The sequence below is a fragment of the Eriocheir sinensis genome, chromosome 18 (genome assembly GCF_024679095.1).
Source record: "Eriocheir sinensis breed Jianghai 21 chromosome 18, ASM2467909v1, whole genome shotgun sequence".
NCBI classification, from domain to species: domain Eukaryota; kingdom Metazoa; phylum Arthropoda; class Malacostraca; order Decapoda; family Varunidae; genus Eriocheir; species Eriocheir sinensis.
In genome coordinates this window covers 7,697,287-7,721,665 of record NC_066526.1, presented here as the reverse complement: position 1 = coordinate 7,721,665, position 24,379 = coordinate 7,697,287, and the positions used below count along the sequence as shown (strand labels likewise).

The 24,379-nt window shown below is 41.0% G+C and overlaps 1 protein-coding gene across 5 annotated transcripts in view; it reads left to right on the top strand.

The window, feature by feature from the left end:
* The window catches only part of LOC127000277 (retinol dehydrogenase 13-like), a 52,705-nt gene extending 29,445 nt beyond the window's left edge, over nucleotides 1–23,260 (top strand). For all 5 annotated transcript variants that reach the window (XM_050863747.1, XM_050863745.1, XM_050863746.1 and 2 more), the window contains 2 exons: nucleotides 21,060–21,267; nucleotides 23,075–23,260. In XM_050863747.1, coding sequence (XP_050719704.1) covers nucleotides 21,060–21,267; nucleotides 23,075–23,171 — 305 coding nt within the window. In that variant the 3' untranslated portion in view covers nucleotides 23,172–23,260. The remainder of the gene's footprint in view (nucleotides 1–21,059; nucleotides 21,268–23,074) is intronic.
* The last annotated feature ends 1,119 nt before the right edge of the window (nucleotides 23,261–24,379 follow it).

The window sequence follows — 24,379 nt, the reverse complement described above, 5'->3', positions numbered from 1 at the left end:
TGACGATGGGACACCAAATAACACAACACCGGGTGCCTTCAATACCATGACATGCTCACAAACGAATATGGAATATCAAATTTGAGACAGTGAATAATCATTTTTTGGGCAAAGTTAAATGATTTTTCTCTATGATATATTGATTTTTGAGTACAGGTAACTCTCGATTTACGCGAGTTTGGTTTACGCGTTTTTGAAATAACGCGGGGTCCAAAATCCCCCCCCAAAATTTATTTACACGTTTTTTCCACTTATACGCGATATTTTATGGAGTGGCCACCAGATGTCTCACGCAACTGGACTCACATAGCGCCGCGGCCACACAGCAGAGCTCAGTTCTTCCCGCCCGCCACTTAACAACAATACAGTACCCACGCTGCCACGCTACTTAACAATAGGGGTGGGCAGGTACCGGTACTAACGGTACTAGCTATATGGTACAGTACCGGTACCAATACTAGCTAGCCACTCATGGTGTCCCTCATTTCTTCCTCACACGAGTGAGGCTGAGACTGAGTGCCTGAGTGGATATCTCGGTGATATGGCTATTCTCTCTCTCCACTGAATGAAGTAAATAAGCATATTATTCCCACCATCACTCGTAGATTATGACAGAGAACTAGGCAAGACACAATTCACACGTTTCTGGTGACACGCGCCATGCAGCTGTTTGTTGTATGGGTGTGGTTGTGTGGTTTGTAAACAATGCAAATGGCGGCCTGGCTGGTATTGCGCGAAATATCTCCTCGTACAAGACTCATGATGTACAGTTTCTGATATCATATTTACCCCATTATTCTCACTAATATTAATAATTAATAATGAACACATGGATATTTTTTTCCAATATGATTTTTTATGTAGCTTGTACTGCTCCTTAGTCATACAATCAAGCCACCTGTGACATCAAGATCAAGATCATACAAATGGCGCCCGACGGAAAAACGGGATAACAACAAGGCATGGGCAATCCTCCACCGATTTCAATTTTGTATAGTAGTTATTAGATCACCCTGTATTCTATGGTAACATATTATGAGACAGCTACGGACTATGAAGGATTATATACAGTGATAAATGAAAGTTTGCCGTTATTGGATAAGACAAAAAAGACCCTTAAAAACACCCCAAAGAAGAAAAAAATCATTAAAAATTTGTACATTCGGCGTACAAGGCGCAGGGCTAAACTTTCAGGCATTTTTTATGTGAAAAAGGTACGCGCTATACGCTGAAAAATACGGTTTTTATTTTTCGACAGAAACCTACCTCTTGTATGATTTACATTGTTTTTGATTTACGCGACCTCTCCAAGAACGCAATACTCGCTTAAATCGAGAGTTACCTGTAGCATAAAAAAAAATAACCTAGTGTTTTAATTTTCATGACCTAAGTATGAAATCTCATCACCGAAGACATTTCATACCCTGAAGTTTTTTCATACAACACCGGGCCACGCATGCGCAGTAAGGAGACAAAAAAAAATTCATGAGAGGCGGAAAAAAAGTAGTGATTATCGCTAGTTTGGTTACAAAAGTAACAAAGATACCGATATATATTTAAATAAGTAGCGGATGGCCGATAACCCGATTTTGTTATCAGCGATAAAGTATCGCGATAACTTATCGCAATAACGCCCAGCTATGTTCAGACACTCCCTCCTTGCCTGCTCAAAGTTTCTCAAAGATCTTTTCCCCCCTCTCCCTAACGTACTCTTGCACCCTATCCCTCCATTTCACTGGAGGTCGTCCTCTAGTATTCCCTCCCTCTATCTCACTTACATACACCCTTCTGGTCATCTTACTCTCCTCCATTCGCTCCATGTGGCCAAACCACTTTAAGGTCTGTCGCTTCACTTCTTCCACCACTCCACACTTCTTCCCTTCACCCCCGTGACACATTCCAAAATGCTCGTTCACACTTTCATTACTCATTCCATCCATTCTACTCACACCACAAGCACTCCTCAAATAACTCATTTCCACTGCCTGCACTCTAGACCTCTGACTTTGATTCCAGCCCACGTTTCATTTGCATATGTGAGGGTTGGTACTATTATTGTATTTCTCAAATCCCTCTTTACTTCCATGCTCACATTTCTGTCATTCATGATTCGTCCCAAAGACCCTACCACCCTTCTTCCTTGCAATGCCCTTTCTCTTATCTCACCCTCCATACCACCATGCTTACACATAACTGATCCAAGGTACTAAAACTCATTGACCTCCTCCATTTCTTCACCATTCAAAATTATTTTGCATTCTTTTTCACATTCAATTCCCACTCTATATGGGCATACAAAATCTACAACCTCACTTCTACTTCGCTCACAAACCATCACTTTACTTTTGTTGACATTTACTTTCAGCTTTCTCCTATTACATACACTATCAAAAACACTGACCAAATTTTGTAGGTCACTTTCATTTTCTGCAATGAGCACCGTGTCATCAGCAAACAGTATCGAATTCAGTACCCACTTCCTTCCCTCATCGAACAGTCTTACTCCAACTTCTCCAACTTTGCCTTTCATTTCTCTAAAAACACCATCCATATAAATATTGAATAACCATGGTAACATGATGCACCCTTGTCTTAAGCCCACTTTTATCTCAAAATGTTCACTTGTTTCTCCAGTAATTTTGACACATGCAGATGCCTCCTCATAGAAGGACTTTATTGCACTAAGCAGTTTTCCTCCCACACCATAAATCTTTAAAACATCCCACAATGCAATCCAATCGACTCTGTCATAAGCTTTTTCCAAATCCATGAAGGCAGCGTATAGTTTCTTTCCGTTTGCTAATATTTTTTTTACTACCATCCTGAAGGCAAATATCTGATCCACACATCGCCTTCCCTTCCTGAAGCCTCCTTGTTCTTCACTGATTTTCTCTTCTGTAAGTCTTTGCACCCTCTCTATTATGACTTTCCATATACCTTTCCGGGTATACTAAGGAGACTTGCACCTCTATAGCTCCCACATTCCTCTCTCCTGCCCTTCCCCTTGTAAACTGGGACAATGATGGCTTTCGTCCAGTCTGCTGGCACCACCCCCCCCTCCCATGCTACTTCACATATCTTGACCATCCATTTAACAACTACATCTCCTCCACACTTCAACATTTCTGCTGTGATGCCATCAATTCCTGCTGCCTTTCCATTTTTTAATCTTTTTATTGCCTGATTTACTTCTTCATATGCTATACTTCTTTCTTGATATACTCCTCCTCTACCTCAACTCAAAACTGCTGCTGTTACAGCTGCTGGATGTCCATCATCAAAATTCATTAAGTTTTTGAAATATTCTCTCCATCTCTCTTTCACAGCTTCCCCGTCTTTCAACATCTTTTTGCAATTTTGCAATAGTCTGTATCATAGGTCCCCAACCCAAATGACCTCGAGGGCCGCATTGCCCATTCCCCGTCAGCCCGTGGGCCGCACCCAAAAAACAACAACACCAAACGAGAGTTAAATGGTGGTATCATTATATATCTTTAGTTCATATCAGAATATTTGTGCACGTTATCAATGTTTTCTTCGTATTTTCTTAGCGAGGACATTGCAGGAATGAATACAACATTTATTCAAATGTATAATAGTGTAACGGTCCGAATGTGAGTGAACGAGAATGTGAGTAAGTCAGTGAGTAACAGAGTGAGTAAGTGTAAGCGAGTGCATGAATGAACGAGAGAATGTGAGTAAGTCGGTGAGTGACAGAGTGAGTAAGTGTGAGCGAGTGGGAGCGTGAATGAGTGAGAGCGTGAATGAGTGAGAGTGAATGAGTGAAAGAGTCAGAGCTGGGATTCTGTAGAAAAAATCTACCACCGGTATCGGTAGTCGGTAGCGAGCCGCGTCCAATCGGTATCGGTAGATCGGTAGATTTTTCAGAAATCTACCGATCGGTATAGATTCGGTATCGGTAGATTAAAAAACTATAATTATATAATAAAAAAATGCTTTTAAAGGCCCATAACACACTTTTTAAGTTATTTCTCTCTTATTTCGGTTAACTTAAGAATAGAAGTAAATTAGAGTCTTTTAATACCTTTTTTAAGTTCAAAAATACATAACTTATTTAATAAATGAATTTCTCCCTCAAAAAATAAACATCAAACTGAAAAAAAGTTAAATTTAAACAAACTAGACAATACAGCATTATTTATTAACTTTCACAAAATAAATTTCTTCCCAACACAAAAAAAAATTACAACTGAAGCAGTCTTGAGCCTCACTCAACACACAGCATATCCTAACCTCTGGTTCGTAACAATATGATTAAATAGTTCACTGACTTGATCAAAACTTTTTTAATGTAAAATAAAGTTTAAAAAAGGAAAATCACTTGAAAAGTTAAAAGCACAAAACGATTAAGTGCTGCTGCCGCGGCGGGTGGACTTAAAAACACTGCCACTTAAAACACTAGGCGATGAGGCTGAGCACGTTGTCGAGAGCGTAGGAGCTAGAGCGTAGGTGTAGGCTACTCGCGTCGGCAGGCCAAACAAGAGTGGGGCTCCCGCCAAAACTTTTGGCGGGAGCGAGAATCTGCTAGGTCGTGGCTGCCTCTGATTGGCTGAGAACGCCCAGAACGGCCGGTGATTGGCTAAGCGTGATGACGTCAAAGTAATACCTGGAATTTCCTGCTAACTGCTTCCCATAGATGCGCTCGAACGTGTTGAAACTTGTCCGTTTCATTTTGCCGGGGTCGTCTTCTCTTAAGTCTTAACAAAAAAGTCCTTCGCTTTTTCAATCTACCGATACCGATTGACTGCCAATCATGCGATCGGTAGCGGTATTCGGTAGTTTCTTCAAAATACCGAATGATCGGTATCGGTAGCAGTAATCTACCGCCGGTAGTACCGATCCCAAATGTCAATCGGTAGTCCCAGCTCTGGAAAGAGTGAATGGATAGCTGAGGAATGTAAGTGCGTAAAAGGTTATGAGAAGATAACACGGCGAGCGAATGAGCGAATATATGAACGAGTTACTGAAATCCCCCATCTCAAAGCCTCGAACCCCTCCAAGAAACCAATAACTAGTTAGTTAGATAGGTAGGGGTTTGATTGTAAAAGAATGTTCTGGAAGGGAGAGAGAGTCAGTCATGCGGGGTTAAAAGATCACGTGATGGAGGGGAGAAGCTGATGAGTAAGCGAGGAGGAGGAGGAAGAGCACCAGAAGCTTGAGAGAAGTGAGGAGACAAGCACCACTGCAGCAAGCCAGAAGCTTGGGAGACGCGAGGAGATGAACACCCCACCCACGGCCTGCTGTGTGAGGCGGGCTAGTCGGGAGACAAGCAGCAGCCCTAACGAGGAAAGGCAGCGAGTTGGAGTTGAGTGAGTGAGGTGTCCATCTCTCCACTCAGCCCCCCCGAAAAACCACCCACGGCCTGCGGGGTGAGACGGACTACAGGATGGGAACTTGCATGGCGGGGTAACCTGCCCCTCGACTGCCCTGGGGGCCGAAATACCACTGCCCAAGCTGCTCCCTACATCAATGGGCGCCCGCCTCTTCACACCACCCGAGCCGCTCCATCTCCACATCAAGCGGCGCCCGTCTGTCCATCACCAGGACCGCCCATTCCCATCGTGAACGTCCCCTGCCGAGCCCGACACTCACGCCAGCTCCTCCTTCTCTGCATCCAGCAACTAGAGCTAAGCATTCTGTGTATTCCCCAAATCTCCCTTGTGCCGGTAGCTAGCTAGATTAGAGGCCTACAGCCTGTCGGTCATTCATTTTTTTCTTATTTTTATTAGTACTCCGCTAACCTTTGCAAAAGGAAACCAAATACATATTTATATACAACCTTACTGAGTGTTATCATTTGGAGCCTGTTTTGCTGCTCATTTGAGATTACTGAACCATACACACATCCCCCCCCCATAGTACATTATCACCATCCAGTTTCTTAATGCTGTCTCAAAAGTGGTTCCCACGGAAATCCTCCCACCTTCCATAATTCATCACACAAGTAACGCCCTTCTGGTCACAAACCTCGGAACGAGTGTTCACTTGTCCTGAGGCCTTAACATCCGGGACCAGCGCTCGATGACTACCACGCTACCACATACCATCACCACCATAGTGGTCGTTGAAAAAGGGATGTAGCTTTTAATTTATTTTCTCTTTCCACGCTACAATAGCGCTGTAAACAACTTAATTTGAGCTGTCCTTGACTAAATTTGAACGAAATGTAAAGAGACATTTTTGTCCGCGAATTAAAAACTTTTTATCAGTGTGCACAACTGACAAATTAACATCTAATAAATTATGGAGAATGTATATGTAGTGACATATCTGAATATTAGCCTCTTTCCATGCGTTGTATATATTTTAAAGTCGGGGCCGGTGAACGAAACTCAGTGGACAGTGTGTCAACACTTGGGTACCATGATTGTACATACCGCTGTAGACTTGCGTGTGCACGAGGGAAGGGAGGACGAAGAGAGTCGGGAGATATCGAATTATGTGAACACGGCGGAGACCAGTGCACATCTCGAGCAGGGGAAAGACACTGAAAACCGATTGGCCGAAGCCCCCTTATAAAGCCGAAAAGTGCGCCATAGTGGACGCTGATTGGCAGGCTTAAGGCGACTAAGGGGGGGTCCTCCTGCCCATATGGTACGTCCAATAGCTTTAAAATCTTAGTACAGTAAAACCCCGATTATCCGAAATGGAAGGGGGAAGCCTCTTTCGGATAAGCCGATTTTTCGGATAATCCGGATTTATGGCCGCCATTTTGATCGCCGCCAGTTTGATCGTCGGCATTGTGTTCTGCTGTATGGTAAGGACGACTTTCTTCCTTTTCCCGGTTTCTTTTGGCATGGTGATGTAGAAAGAAGTGAGGTCGAAGCACAGGTAGAACGCGATGCGACTGCCCAGTGTGAAGTGTGTGACGCGACTGCCGCCGACTGACGATGTAAACAATGAAACCAAACAAACACACGCTACGCTAAACAAAGTAGTACACTTAAAACATGTGATGTAAATGTTTTATTGTATGTTTGTCTGTGTGTCTCCTTGTCTGGACCAGTGTATGTTCAAACTTGTGAGCGTTGCAGATCTGAATTGTGAATGTTGCAGAGTGCGATTGTGAATGGTTGTGCAAGCTTGCAAGTGTGACCTTGATGCATCGTGCAGGTGGAGACACAGTATGATGACTCATATTATCGCGCAACTCGTATGTTGGAAGGGGAATGTGGCATGGAGTGGAGAGGGGAGTCGTGTTTGTGTCGTTGTCTTGAGAGTACGGTGGGAGAGTAGTCGTGCAGTAGTTTGTTCGTTCGCCGCACCTACGTCCTTGCTGGGGCGAAGGTGCGGACGTGGTGTTGTTGAGAGTTTGTTTAATGTTTTTTGTCTAATACATTGATCTATTCGTTACAAGCTATTTCGGCAATACATATTAGAAAGCATATTCATTTTAACTGTTCTTATCAATTTTAAATGTGTTAATATAGTACATATGTAGTTACTTTTATTTATTTTTGATGTTTTATAACGTTTTAGTATAGAAAAAAAAAATTTAATTGCATTATCCAGATCAGTTTCGGATAATCCGGTTTTTCGGATAATCCGCTTTCGGATAATCGGGGTTTTACTGTATGTTATTTATTTTTCTGTAAATACATGACATTCTGTGAATTTCATGAAATTCGGGTGAAGTATAGGGGAGACTCATATAAAGTGTTTTTTTTTTTTTTTTTTTTTTTTTGTTGTTTTTTTGTTTTGTTTCACAGACTTTATTTTTCAGTTAATCACTGTGAAAAAAAAAACATAGAAACTTTGTTTACATATCTACATTTTATATTTTTTAAATTGTGATATGTTGTTTTGTCTCTGAGCAAAAAAAATTGCAATTTTTTTCACTTACAATTTTCTCTACTGTGTCTGTTTTCTTTTTACATTTTTGAAATTTCATAAATACAAAAAAATGCCCTTTAGTTGTAGTTTTGGTTGGTACCAAACAAAAGTCGGACAGACTTATTCCTGATTTTGTGAAATTTTTTGAAGTGTAAAAAACTACTTTCAGAGATATTGGCTCCTAAAGATTTTTTGACATTCTATCCATGTCTTGCCATTTGTATTTATCTGATTGGCATGAAATTTTCACATATAATTGTGTATACCTTGTTGACTTACTGGAGAATGCTAAGGCATCTGGTACCCCTTTATAAAAAGTATTACTCACTCGCAGGTGAGGGTGTCAGAAGGCGCCACCTTCCTCATTGTAGAAAAGGTTACGGTCAAGGTATTCCTGCACGACCGTACTGGGCACTTCTGTCTCGCGATGAGTGTCTGTAGCTGGGAAAGCGACACGGTGATGAAAGTTTCGCTTGTATCAGAAGGAGGAGGGTTCAAGTGAACACCTCTGTGCAGAATTTGTTGCTGGAGCTGCAGTGATGTTTCATGTGGCAATGATTCTGCAGCTGTTGGTGATGTAGGTGGTGGTGGAGTAGGTGGTGATGAAGCAGGTGGTGGTGGAGAAGGGCGTGATGAGGTACTCGGTGTAGGGAGTGGAGAATCAGCTGGTGGTGGTGATGAGCGGCGGGTGAGCGTGGCAGGATCACGACTCGCTTCATAAGCTCCGAAACTGCTCCCTTCCTGGTCTTGGCCGCTCCATCTTGTTCAATAAGCCTTCTTCATGTTGATGGCTCTCTTACTACTCAACTTGCGTTTGTACGTCATTTCTAAAGACCTTTATTTGGCTGGAGTACAAACGAACAGGTTGTGTGCCCTTCCCCGTTGTTGTCTGGGTAGGGACTGGCTCCACCACACTCCTCTCCTCAACTCACACCCTCCCTGCGATCCGGCACGAAAGGAATGACAGATGACAAAATTTACGGAGAAAAAAAAAATATTCTAATGCAAATTTTACGTACATACAAGCACTGAATGATACAGCGTGTGTTGGCGCGCGAGTCAGGCTATGACGCAATTGCGCGGGCCATTTAAATATGGCTTCCAGGGGTGAAGGGCTTTAATTTTACGAAAACAAACCTCACCACATGGCAATTTTGGCTATCCCGGCCGTGCTGAGCGAAAAAAACGTATTTGTCCGATTTTAAATATATTCGTAAAAAAATGCCCTTAGTCGCCCCCCTTAACAGCACACGCTCATTGGCTCTCTTAGCACTGCAGAAATTTAAAAAGTTGTAAACCAGTCACGTGCCCACGGTCTGCACCGTGGGCCACAGAAACAATCCTGGAGCCCTTCAGCGGGCCGCACCTAATGTTGAATGATGTAAACCCCTGTGGGCCACACCGAGGGGGCTCGCAGGCCGCGGGTTGGGGATCTATGGTCTATATGTATCACCAAATATCCTATTTATGTGTTTTCTGGCATCAAAGAATCCTGCATTGTTCACTCCCAGGTCTTTCTCTTCCTTAACCACCCTTATGTCTCTTTCATCCATTTTATATTGTTTCAGGGGTCTATTTTTACCTTTTCTCATCCTCAATATGTGATATTTGTTTGCATTGAATTCCATTTCCCATTTGTTGCTCCACTCACATATTGCATTCAGATCCTCCTGCAACCTCATACAATCTTCCTCTGTCCTTATCCTTCTTTACAGCTTTGCATCTTCAGCAAGCAAGCTCATGTAGCTTTTTACTCTTTCTGGCATGTCGTTGATATAAATCAAGAACATTATTGGTGCGAGTAGACATCGCTGCGGCACTCCACTTGTCACTTCTCTCCATTCCGATTTTTCATCCCTTACCACTGTTCTCATTTCTCTTCCTACCACATACTCCCTCACCCAGTTTTTCATACTGCCTCCCAGTCCTCCACTATACTCTAATTTCCACAATAGTCTATTATGCGGCACTTTATCAAAAGCTTCTTTCAGGTCTAGGTATATACAATCCATCCATCCATCTCTTTCTTGTACTATATCTATTATTCTCGAGTAAAAACAAATCAAATTTGTGACACAACTTTCCTTGCCTAAATTTAAACTGGCTCTCATTTATTATTTTTTCTCTTTCCAGATGTTCAAGCCATTGTTTTTTTTATAATTCTTTCACACATTTTATAGATTACACTTGTGAGTGAGACTGGTCTGTAATTTAATAGCTCATGTCTGTTCCCACTCTTATAAATTGATATAATGTTTGCTCTTTTCCATTCTCTCGGCACCATTCCAGACTCTAATGAACAACTTATAATATCATAAATTGGGTATATCAATTCTTCATTGCATTCTTTTATCACTTGTCCTGATATGTCATCTGGTCCCATGGCTTTTCTTCCATCTAGTGATTTCATTAGTTTCCTCAGCTTTCCTTTATCCACTCTTATCTTCTTCATTCTTTTAACTCCATTCTCTCTTTCTTCTGTTTGAAATTCAGTGTCTTGAGTGAACACATCTTGAAAATTTATATTCATCACCACTATTTTCCACGTCCTTATCATAAGTTGTGTCATTTTCTTTTATCACTGTTATGCTCTCTTTTATTCAGTTTTCTGTTTACATATCTGTAGAATAGTTTTGGTTCATCTTTACATTTTCCCACTGTTTTTTTCATATTTCTTTTTTCTTCTCTCCTCACTTGTGTATATTCATTTCTCACCTGTTTGTATTTATCTCTATTTGTTTCATTTCTCCTTCTCTTATAATTCTTACATGCTTTATCTCTCAACTTTTTAGCATCTATACATTTCTTGTTAAACCATCTTTGTTTCCTTTTTTCTTTATTACATAATATGGTACATATCCTCTAACTCATTCATTATAAATTTCAAGAAAGCAATTACAGTACCTTCCCGAGTTTTGCACTTGATTTGTTCTGCAGGTATAGCGCTAAACATGCGGATCGTGAAACTCGGGGTATTGAAAACACTGAAAAAGCGCTTATTTGTTCCGGCCTGTGGAAAAGCTGACTTTTTTTCCACTTTACTCCCTTGTTATCTCAAAATACGTACTGTGTAAAAATGAAGAAAATGTGAAGAGAGAACAGGTCGGTTTGAAGCTGCAGCTAAAGGCAGCTGGCTGCCTTACAATTGGCTGACAGTTCTGAAAACATGCTTGTGATTGGCCGAGTTCAATGACGTCATCGACGGCACTCATCCAATCAGCGGCCTCTAATTATGACGAAACGAAAGTTTTGTGAATCTGAAGTCAACATTGATAGTTAAATCATTACTTTGTAGCTTTTACCGCAGGTCATTAGCGCGCATCTCTGTGAATCTCGCCCCAGCACGTGTGAACACGGTCACCCAACCGCTAGTTTCTCAAGAATTTTGTACAGAGATTCAAAGTCGGCCGCATTTCATGGGAAACTCTTCAAAATTCTAGTCAGAAACTCAGTCACCAGCATGTCGGTTATTTTCTTGTGAGGTCAGTAAATTGTGGTCACAAGAAGAAAAAGAGCGTATCAGCTGATCAGTTCAGTAGCTATCAGCGTGTTTATTCCAGTACCACAATGAGTTTCATGTAGCTAGATAAGCTTGGAGTAACCAGGTCGAGCAGGTCTTGGTCTTGAGTTTTGTCCAAGCGTAGCCTCATCGTGTCTGGGTCCTCACTGCTAAGTTCTCGTGGCACGTAATGGTAGCAAGCTGTAACACACTCTCCCTTTGTCTCCGAGGTAACCACTCATGAACCAACAAATGCTTTCTTTTCATATTTTTTCTTTTTCTTCAGCAAACACCACAATGCAAACTGCAACGTCTGAATCCATTGACTGTTTTGCTTTTCAGCTGATATATCCCAGAATGCAACAGTCCATTGTGTGACCAAACTTGAGGATAAATTCGAGGCAGAAAATCGTCGGGAGATAATTTCGGTGGGAAATTAACAAGAAACTAGCTTGTGTGACCGTGCCTTCAAGCTTCTGTTGTTACACTGGGCCTTTTTCCTCCAACCGCATTGGCGATTGGGGCAACCAGCAACTCCAACTTTTCCGGGTGTGCGTCACACACGGTCAAGGTTGGTTGTCCGTATTCACAATGTAAACAAAGCAGTCACCCTGTATTGATTAAACAATAAACAAGCAGCTCTGACAGTCTACAAGTTTCTTGGTTGTCCATTTTCCACCGCTCCTCACTCCTCAGGCACTGCTGTCGTCTGTTTATGTACAGCCGTGCGGTTGCTCATACCCCCAACCATTTTCCATCCGTATGGACAACTGACAACTCTGTCCCGGTTGGGCTCACGGGCAACCGCATTTTTTATTTTTTATTTTAACAGCAGAGGAGACAGTTCAAGGGTGTACAAAAAACAACAACAATAATGAAAAAAAAGCCCGCTACTTACTGCTCCTGAATAGAGTAGAGAGGAGTGGCCAAAAAGAGAAATCGATTTCTGGAGGAGAGGTGTCCTGATACCCTCCTCTTGAAAGAGTTCAAGTCGTAGTTGTAGGTTGGAAGAAAATGGCCAGTGTGACACCTCATTAAGGAATCGTGCGTGATGCCAACGGTAGTAGACGTGACCCATACATGTCAAAGCAGCGCGAAACTCGGGGCGATAATGCGCGAAAGTCAGGCTCGTAAGAATTTAAGATTGAGCGTGAAACTCGAGGATCGCGAAAACCGGATAGCGCAAAATTCGGGAGGGTACTGTATATTTTTCTTGTACACCCTTAGCCTCTTTTATTACTGGCCAGTTCATGTTTCTGAAAAAGGTTTTAAGTTCCTCGTGCCTGGCTTTAAAGTAATTTCTCCTTTTCACTTTATGCTTTTCTTGAGACACTTCTACACAATTACTGTTTATTTCTACTTGTATCACTTTGTGTTCACTCTTTCCAAGCAGGCATTTATGCTTTACATCTCCTTCCATGTTTATTTCTTTTGTAAATATTAGATCTACAGTAGTTTTGCCGGTTGGTCGTTTCCTCTGTATCTAGTTTCTTCCCTCACCCATTGGCTAAGGAGATTATTTTCTGCCAAGTCAAGTAGTTTAGCACCCCATGAATTTTCACTCTGTTTAGTTTCAAGTTCTTCCCAATTTACCTCTTTACAATTAAAGTCTCCCATCAGAAAAACTTTTTCCTCACTTTTAAGTTCTGCGTCTAATTCATTCACCGTGTTTCTATCATTTCATAATATTTTTCTTTAGTCCAAGATGTGTATGGAGGAACATGTTACTATTATTTTCAGTTTTACATTATTACTTAATCTGATCTGTATGCTTAAAATTTCAGATTTTCCAAACCTTCCTTCACTGTAATAGCACTTAATTCTTTTCTTACCATAATCATTACTCCTCCTCCTCCTCCTCCTCTTCATCTTTCTTTCCTATGTATTCTATAGTTACACTTATCTATTTGTAATATTTCATTGTCTTTCATTAATTTTGTTTCAGTTATTCCCATTATATCCGGTTTTTCATTCCTCAGATAGTCTCTCAATTCTAATTTTTTTGACAGTAAACCATCTATATTTGTATACGATATTTTTACATTGTTTGTTGTTCCATTTTTCTTCCCTATTTCATGTTCTCTTTGGTCTATTCTTTCTTCCTTATCCGCCACCTCACCCCATTCCACACTCTCCAAAACAACTTTTCTCTATCCTTCACTTCTTTCCTCATTTTTTTCCTTTGCGTCACATACTAGTTCTTTTACCTTCTGCTTCTCTTCTAAATTCATGTTTCTTCTTATGTATGTCTGCTTGTATTGATCTTTTTCTTTGAAGTTTCCAGCTCTTACTTATTATCTCTTCTACTACTGATACTGCCTTAAATGTTACTTTCATAAACCTGTCTTTTCCTTCCTCATACTTCCCCAGGCTCATCACATCATCCACTTCCTCCATCAGTCGCCCTGACTCGTTATCTAAACTTTCTAGTACATCCTTAATTTTCTCCATTTCTCTCCTTTCTCTTTTCATTTTTATTGAAATCTTTTCCTCTTTCACTCCCCTTATTATTACACTTTTTCAGCGTTGCAGACGCCGATCAACAGATTGTCCATCTTCTTAGTGTTGTTGTTATTGTTCTCTTCAAGTTATTTTCCTGGCTCACCCATGCATTGTAGACATGACATTGTATAATAACATTTGTCAGCCCTGATGAACCCTACAACATGGCATTATAAACAAAGTCAGCTGTTTCATATATACTATATATATATATATATATATATATATATATATATATATATATATATATATATATATATATATATATATATATATATATATATATATATATATATATATATATATATATATATATATATATATATATATATATATAGGCTTGCTTCATTCCGAAGGTATGGCGCTAAACTCGAGGATTGCAAAACTCGAGGTATTGAAATCCATGTAGAAGCGCTTACTGGTTCTGACCCGTGGAAAATAATGACTTTTTCCGACTTTACTCCCTTGTTATCCCTTAAACGGGAACGTGACTCCATGTGGAGTCACGACTTCCTGGTTTTGAAAGGCGCGCTATTTTTTTCACTCGCACCTTGCTACAAAGCTTCTGTGGGAGAGTCGATCGTCAGTGTGTCATCAGACCTTGAAGGAAACAGATGTGCTCCACGCTGGAGTTGCTCCTTCTATCTTAAGTAAGGGCTGTGACGCCAGCTGGACCCACACCGTCCGTTTGTGTAATTTTTTTTAGGGGGAACGTAGGGGGGGACAACATTGTTTATAGGCCTGTATATGTGATATACAGGGCCTTAGTACCTATACCTCATGCTAAATATGTTCTGTGGGACTTGATAAGAGTTCTCTGGGAAAGCAACCGCTCGTAGTGATAGGTTTCGCCGGTTGTTCATGCACCAACTTGCCATGGAAATGGCAAAACCATGTGCTATGAAGAGGCTGGATAATCCTAACCTCAGCAGGACACTGGTGACAACTATCAAAAGCTGCTTCAACATTGTTGAAATTCAAGTCCAGCAGCCTACACCACCATCAGGCAAGAAAAGGTGCCACATTTGCCCTTGGAAGACTGCAAGCAAATGTAGAACAGTTTGCGCAAGGTGCAACAAGGTAGCCTGTCAGCGACACTATGAGATCTACTGCACAGACTGCCAAGATATGTAAATAAATGTTTGTATATTCATGGAAAATATATTTTGTATTTTGATCATAGGAAATTTTGCTGGTATGCATATTCTGTTTATTTACTTGCTTATTTACAAAAAAAAAAAAAAAAAAAAAATACAGATATTATCCTTTTCAGTTATTTCTAATGGTATATTCAAGGAATGTTATTATCATAAATTACTGTGTGTGTATGCATTTTGTGTTTATTTATTTATTTACATGTTTATTTATAAAACCACATGCAAGAATTGTTCATTTTCATTTGGTCAGAGCACCACATTTGGATTGCAGGATAGACTTTTTACACCATTTACTTGAAAGAGCAACCATTTTAGTTAGAGAATATTAAATTTTCTTACTTTTCTTTTCGAAGGATTCTTGTTTATACATTATATGGCAAAGTCACTATTTTTTTCAATAATTTTTTTGTAATAAATCATGAAAATTAAATATGATCATAAATTTCCTTGTTTTTACTTTCATTGTCCTACAAGATGTTTTCTTTTTCAATTCTGATGCAGTGTAACTCAATAAAGATGATCCATATATTTTTTTTTAATATTTTTGCAGTGGGTCCAAATGGAGTCACGGCTCCACTAGTGTGAGTCAATTTGGGCGCTACCGTTTAAGGGTTAAAACAATTTTTTCGACTTTACTTCCTTGTTATCTCAAAATACCTACCTTGTTAATAGGCAGAAAATAAGAAGTAAGAATAGTTCGTCTTTATGCCACAGTTGAAGGCGGCTGCCTTACAATTGGCTGGCAGTTCTAAATACACGGTTGTGATCCACGTGATGTCGTCTGGTATAGTAAGGGCGGTCGCTTGCGGTCACCCGTGGGACAGTTGGACAAACCTATATTTTTCTGGTAGTTTTCTGTGTGTTATGAAATAATCTGCTAACTCTTTCTGTTAAAAATCATGAAATCACTAATATCATGATTGACTTTTCAATGCCTATTGAACGTAAACCGCTGCCGCCGCTGCAAAATAGCTCACAGAGAGGTTCAACTTGTTTACTGTTTCCATATTTCCCTCAGAGCTCACAAAGATCACAAGCGGACGGACTAGAACAAAACCTGGCAAATTAATACTTTTAATGCTGTGTATTCCCACAGCGCGCATGCATGGTGGACAGCAGAATGACTAATTTCATCGGGGAGATATTTCTCGCAACACTGGCCAGTGTAGTGGACCTTCGAGTGTCCAGCCTTGTGGAGAGATGTGATGCTTGTAATGTCATGACTTGACAAGGTCTTGTAATGAACCATTGTCCAGGAAAACCGCTGAACAACCAAGCAATTGCAAGCCAATCTGGGGAGGGGTGATGGGAAAAGACGTCAACTGAACACCCATATTTGACAGCTATGGACAGGCAAGTGTCAGTGTTTTCCACCTCTGCACGCCCTCCAACACAGACTGAGTTACCAGATGTGTAATAATTTGATTTAAAGCACCCATGCTCTGGCAAAAGGAGTGCACGAATTTTAAATGTTCAACGGCGATCCCGGCGACAATTTCAATGACGAGCACTGTATATATATATATATATATATATATATATATATATATATATATATAGATATATATATATATATATATATATGTATATATATATATTTTTTTTTTTTTTTTTTTTTTTTTTTTTACGTCTTGGCCAGTGGGCCTTCATAGTAGGGCCTGATGGTCGGCCACAGCCCGTTGTGGCGCAGGCAAGTGTTTATAGTGGCGCCATCTTTACTTTTCACCATTTTCCATTTTAGACCCCTAGTTGCATAATATAAATTGTTGGGGGTGTGTTGGAGGGTCATGCGACGCCGATCTAGCACAGTTTTTGTGTTATTAACCCTCTCGCGCACCATAAGTTTCCAATAAGTTTCTGTTCCACTCATCATACATTTCTCTGGCCCGACCGGCCCTTTTTTGCCACAGCGATACTCTACATTCCCGGACGTATTTTACCCTCACAGATATATCGTACCCAAATAAATTTGGTATCAAAGGCTTCATAAAGACTTGTGCTAGAGCATGCGCACATAAAAATAGAGGAAAAAATATATATAAACAATACAAACTTGTTTCAAGTCTCCGTATAGAGTATTGTAGACAATAAATCTGAAGTACCAACTCTTCCCCACTCGCTAGCTCGAGATTTTGTGGGCCAACTTTTTTAGCCGAATATATGTTTCGAAGCGGAATTTGGTGAGGATTCTTATGGTATCCTCAAAATCCTCATAGGTCTATAAGTTCCCGTGTTACACCGAGAAAACTGTATTATTTTCTCTCCCGTCAGAGTAGGCTAACATAAAAATCGCTCAAAGCTCCTCATCTACGTTCCTCAGAAAGGTTACCATATGTTACTATTAAGAAACTTATCCCAACAAGTGACACTCCCAAATTTGATGCACTTTCATTGAAAACTTAATTTTTAATAAATTTTTTGAACTTTTATGACGCGTTTCGCATCATCGTGCGGCAGGAACGTGTCATCGTGCGTGAGTGTTAACACGTTTTCTTTTCAACCACTTCAATTATTAGATTTTCTCTGTTTTTTATTACTTGAACAATTTTTTGCTCTTTCAGCCTTCTTTCCTGCTCGTGTTGTTGCATTATTTCCTTAAAATCACTCTTTTCCTTATCATTTGTTTCTTTTAAATTATTCATTTCCACATTCATTATTGTCTCTATTCCTTTTTTCCAATCCCTTCCTTCTTTTAGATAGCTCTCCATTTACTACTTCCATCATTTTCTCTTCTGTGTCACTTTCTCTGCACTTTACATCAGTCTTTTCTTTCCTCCAATTCTTTAGTTCTACATTGATCACATTTTAATCTTTTCCTCTATATCCTCCATTTTTTTTGTTATTTCCTCTTTCACAATGACTTTTTATGTCTTGTTCACTATCCTGAGATGTTTTCATCACTTCACATTCCTTTCTCATGTCACTTACCTCAGATTTTCTTTCTATATCTTTCCTTAACTCTCTGATAACTTCAGTCAGCTTCATGATCTCACCTCTCATGGCTTTCACCTCACTTTTTGTCCCCTTCGCATCCTCCTCCAGTACCCTGAGTCTCCTCCATGTTCTTGCTACCTCCCGTCTTCCAGGAGCAAATCCCTAAAAGCCATTATCCTCATAAACCTGCACCTCCGGTGAAATCTGTTGGGGGTTTGTTTGGGGTGACCGCCATTTTCTGGACTCTGGTTTGGCACTTTATCCCTCCTGGATGCTTTTCTAAGCCCTTTTTATTTCCATTTTTCACTTTGGGAGACAGGACCTATCCTCCTATTCCCCCCAGGCCCTGCCCCCACAACATAGGCAAAGAAATCGCGTCTCCTGGTCCTTTTGAGCAGATGACCGACGAGCGGCTTGGATGTGATGTTAAATCCCCGGCCGGCGGCTGTGTGTGTGTGTGTGTGTGTGTGTGTGTGTGTGTGTGTGTGTGTGTGTGTGTGTGTGTGAGAGAGAGAGTGAGAGAGAGAGAGAGAGAGAGAGAGAGAGAGAGAGAGAGAGAGAGAGAGAGAGAGAAATAATCTGTGGACAATGACAACACACACACACACACACACACACACACACACACACACACACACACACACACATTCAGAGAGAGAGAGAGAGAGGGAATTGAAACAATCTGTGGACAATGACAACACACACACACACACACACACACACACATTCAGAGAGAGAGAGAGAATTGAAACAATCTGTGAACAATGAAAACACACACACACACACACACACACACACACACACACACACATTCAGAGAGAGAGAGAATTGAAACAATCTGTGGACAATGACAACACACATTCAGAGAGAGAGAGAGAGAGAGAGAGAATTGAAACAATCTGTGGACAATGACAACACACATTCAGAGAGAGAGAGAGAGAGAGAGAGAGAGAGAATTGAAACAATCTGTGGACGATGACAACACACACACACACAACTTCTTGCCATGTCCTCTCGTTTCTCTCTCATTCCACACACACAGGTCCTCTCTGTCCAAATGCTCCACTCTGCTCGCCACCCTGTACACCGCTATCAGGTCTCCTCTTTCTCTTCTCTCCAGGATTGTGAGCCCCATGCTATTGAGTCTCTCCTCATAAGTCCGATCCCTAAGTTCCAGTACCATCTTAGTTGCCACTCTCTGCACTCTTTCCAGCTTCCTTATGTTCTTCTTTTCGTGAGGAGACCAGACCACTGCTGCATACTCCAACCTTGGCCATATCATTGTAACTATTATTTTCTTCATCATCTCCTCGTCCAAATACACAAATGCCATCCTTATGTTCCTCAGCAAATTCAGAGTTTGTCCCGTTATCCTGTTGATGTGTTTGTCCGGTGACATGTTCTCTGAGACAGTCACTCCCAAATCTTTTTCTTTCACTCCTCTGCATATTATCTCACTTCCCATCTTATAATCATATTCACATCTACCACTCCTACCAAACTCCATTTTTTTACATTTCCCAAGGTTGAACTCCATCTGCTATGTACCACTCCACTCCCATATTCTATCCAGGTCCCTCTGCAATGCCTCACAGTCCTTCACATTATTCACTCGTCTCAATAGCTTTGCATCATCTGCAAACAAACTCACATAGCTGGTCACTCTGTCCACCATATTATTTATATAAACAGCAAACATTATTGGTGCCAACACCGAACCTTGCAGGACTCCACTCATCACAGGGCACCAGTTGGAAACCCTGTCCCTGATTATCATCCTCATTTCCCTGTTAGTTAGGAAGTCCTCCAGCCACATAATCAGTCCATCACCCACTCCACCCCTATTATTAATTTTCCAAATTAGTCTTCCGTGCGGTACTTTGTCGAATGCCTTTTCCAAATCCAGGTGTGATATAAAAATATATGTTGTGCAATAATCTTCAGAGCATCCTTGTGGCTGAGTGGATATCGTGCCAGACTTTCGCTGGGAAAGACGCGAGTTCAACCCCCGGCATGTCATGGAGTAAGGAGGAGCTGCAGCAGCATATAGTAGCACTGGCATGTGATTCACTGAACCAAAAGGGTGCTTTTTACCTTTTGACTTATTTACCCTATGCTACTGATAAAAGCTAAAAATGAGCCTCAGCTAAAAATTCTGCACCATTGGGATTTCTCAACTATTGGATGCCAGATTATCAGACTTTTATTGTATTTTGTGATGCACGCCTCCATGGTCTAGTGGTCAGCATGCCTGGCTTCTACTCCGCGGGCCCTGGTTCGAATCCCGGCCCGGGCAGTCGGCGTGCAGCTCACCCAGCTGTTCATCCTCCCTCTTGGGCTAGTCGATAAATGGGTACCTGGGAAAACCTGGGGAAGGTAAACTGTGGTAACCCGGATGTTACACTGGCCCTGTGTCCCGGGGTAATGGGCTTCCTCCCACCACAGGCTCAAGGGCCAATGTTATGGAGATGAGCACCGAGGCCATGCGCTGCTACAGCGTATGCCCCCAATTTTACCGTTACCTTACTGTGAGGCACCATTTTTCTGTTAGGACTGGCATGGTGCATTGATAATACACCTTTCTCTTCATTAGGTAGGATGCTATTCATGACATTATCAAAAGCACTCTGTCCCATCTATGTTCTTTCTGTAGTGTAGTGGTTAGAGCACTTGGCTCACAACCAATAGGTCCCAGGTTTGATTCCGAGGCTGAGAAGAGATGGATGGGGAGTGAGTCTCCTTTAATCTGTGCCCCCTGTCCACCCAACAATGAATGGGTACTGGGTGTCAGTTGGGAGTAGTTTTGTTTCCTGTGGGTGTGTGGGTGTGATGTGAGGTTCTGGTCACACCCAGAGATCCATCACCTGAATTTCAGGCTCATTTGGTAAGTTTACTGGCTGGTGATCATAATCCCTGCATGATGAATGGCACACAGGGGAAGGAGAAGGAAATAAAGGCAAAGAGAAAAAGAGAGAAAGAGAGGTGATGAGGGGATAGAGAAATAAAAGAGAAGGGAAAGGGGATGTGAGGAGAATGGAGATTACTATTAATATTTTCTTATCTCATCTTAATACAGCTCACTTTCACATTTGCTATCTTCTCATGATTCACAGGCAGTGGAGTGACTTGTAATGCTGTGCACCCGGGCATGGTGTACACAGACATCGGGCGACACATGAGCATCAACCAGAGCTGGCTGGCGAAGGTCCTCCTGCACCCGCTGCTGTGGCTGTTCCTTAAGACCCCACGACAGGGGGCTCAGACTACCCTTTATGCTGCCTTGAGCCCAAGATTGGAGGGTGTGTCTGGAAAATATTTCAGGTAATAATAATAATAATAATAATAATAATAATAAGATTATGAAAATAATAACAAAACAACAACAAAGGAACAACACAAATTGAATACACAGTCCCATGTTTAAGGGGAGCATCTGCCATGTGTTAAATTATTAACGTATTATCCTGATTATATTCATATGAAATGTTTGCTTATGGGGAAGTAATATACGCTTACTTTCAGATCTGTAAGTCGATATATAATAGCAGGAAAAAATAAAATGTACTTTTTTAACAGACCAACTCAAAATCCCTCTCTCATCTAATGAAATTTATTTTGGAAAAGTTTTCCATACGTATATCGAAACTATGCCATTTTTCAAAAAAACATTGTCAAATTTTAGTACAATACATGATCTTGTATGTCCTAAAATTTCATGAAAATCGTGCAGAAAATAAAAGCAAAAAAATAAGTTTGTGTTCATGTTGTACTAGTTTTGAGAAAAACGTGATTAAAGTTTTGCTAAAGTTCTTCAGCTCAGTGAAGGTACTATATTGTCAATGCCACTTTCATATGAATTTTATGGGATCAGCAATCACATATCAGTGAGTGCATAAAAGGATCAGGCACCTTGTCCCGCCTTATAAAGGTGTTAATCGCTCAAAGGCGGGGGTTCAATCAGTACTCTCCAGGTGCATAGCTATCGGTTGGAATTCCTTTGTCTGTCTTCCTCTTCTTCTTTATTGTCTTCTTCAGTGTAATTTTTCTCTTTTCTCTCATTTCTAATGCTTTTTCTATGTATTCATTTGTTCCAAACATTTTTGTGAGCAGGTTGCACTTTTCATATCCATAATTGTTCCAAAACTGTTACATGGGTTACAAACTTCACCCTGAAGATTGCTGCATGTTTCACTATCCAACATTCATTCCATACTTTGGCATGCCAGCTAATGCGCCGCAGTCAGCATGCCACGCCCATGCAGTAGCCATTTAAATCCCCTCGCTATTGGCATTTAAATTTATGTCTGACTGAAAAAAAATTCTACCATTCGAAAGCCAAAGGATAGGGTGTTGCCATAAACCATAAAACTCAATTTTTTTTTTTTTTTTCTTTTTTTTTTTTTTTACAGCAAAGGAAGCAGCTCAAGGGCAACAAAAAGAAAGTGAAGAAAATAAAATCCCACTAATCACTGCTCCTATATAAGACGATGGAGAGGTGTCTTGATACACTTCTTGAAAGAGGTCAAGTCATAGGCAGGAGGAAATACAGATGAAGGAAGGCTGTTCCAGAGCTTAAGGGATGAAAGCATGAAAATGCTGGTTAACTCTTGCATAAGGGATTTGGACAGTATAGGGATGAGCTAGAATAGAAAGTTGAGTACAGCGGGCTGCAGGAGGGGGGGAGGCATGCAGTTAGCAAGTTCAGAAGAGCAGTTAGCATGAAAATATCGATAGCAGATAGAAAGAGATGCAACATAGCGGTGGAATTTAAGAGGTAGAAGACTATCAGTATGAGGAGGGGAGTTGATGAGGCGAAGAGCCTGTTATATTAACTTGAGATTTCAGCATCATCATTACTTGAAAATCTTGGCAGCTTTAACAGATGCCAGATTTTTTTTAATTAGTAAAAGAGTAAAGAAAGACCCATCCATGTCAGTACTGTTATATAATTATTTTTAGCCTCAATATTAACAACGCAGCAATACAGAAATGCATGGTCCACAGAATTATTATTGAGGATCGGAAGAGGTCAACCACCCACCCAGTTGAGGCAGCACCAGTGTTGATATGATTATGTCCTTCAGTCTTCATAAGAGTCACACATTCATACCATTACTCTCCCCCCAAGCCTCCAGCTTGAAACAGATGTGTCAGAAGCAGCTAAGGACAGCGAGGCAGCCAAGAGACTCTGGGCCATAAGTGAACGCTGGACAGGGCTTTCTTGACGAGACGACCTGTAAATGGACAAGTGTAGGTCTGTACAAAGCATTGTATTATACATTTTTCTTTTGTAATAAATAGTTTATGTTCTGTGGTAATATGTATATCTTGGACCTGTTCTGTAACAAAGTACCGTATTTCGTGGTGTATGACGCGCACCGGCGTATAACACGCACCCCAAACTTTAAGACCACAATTTTGGAAAAAAAAAAAATATTCTTAAAATGCTCAGAAATATGTATGGTTAAAGAACATTGACGATGTACAGTTTCCCGAAATTTATATATTTTTGGTGTAACCTGTACTGCTTGAATTGACAAGTGTCCTTGAGTAAAGCAATAAAAATGGCGGCCGGGCTGGTGTTGTGAGAAATACATCCCCATACATACTGATGATGCACAGCTTCTGATATCATAATTAGCATATTATTCCCACCATCACTTGTAGGTTATGACAGACAACTAGGCAAGACACAATTCATGCGGTTCTGGTGACACGCGGCATGCAGCTGTTTATTGTATGGGTGTGGTTGTGTGGTTTTCAAACAATGCAAATGGTGGCTGGGCTGGTGCTGTGAGAATTTTTTTTTTTTTTTACAACAAAGGAGGCAGCTCAAGGGCACACAAAAAAGAAAACAATAAAAAAAAAAAAAGCCCGCTACTCGCTGCTCCTAAAAAAGAAACAAAAGAGGTGGCCAAAAGCAAGGTCAAATACGAAAGGAGAGATGACCTGATACCCTCCTCTTGAAAGAGTTTAAGTCGTAGGCAGGAGGAAATACAGATGAAGGAAGATTGTTCCAGAGTTTACCAGCGTGAGGGATGAAAGAGTGAAGATGCTGGTTAACTCTTGCATAAGGGGTTTGGACAGTATAGGGATGAGCATGAGTAGAAAGTCGAGTGCAAGCGGGCTACATGGGAGGGAGGCATGCAGTTAGCAAGTTCAGAAGAGCAGTCAGCGTGGAAATATCGATAGAAAATAGAAAGAGAGGCAACATTGCGGCGGAATTTAAGAGGTGAAGACTATCAGTATGAGGAGGAGAGCTGATGAGACTCCAGACCTAGCCCCTCTGTCCAGGAGAGCTATGTGGTGGAGCTCCGATGCATACTTCATACGAGGGCAGACAAGGCCCTGTATATGGACAGCAACTGTGCGGGGAGAAGAACTGGCGGAGGCGGTACAATACACCCAGCCTCGAGGAAGCTGATTTAGTAAG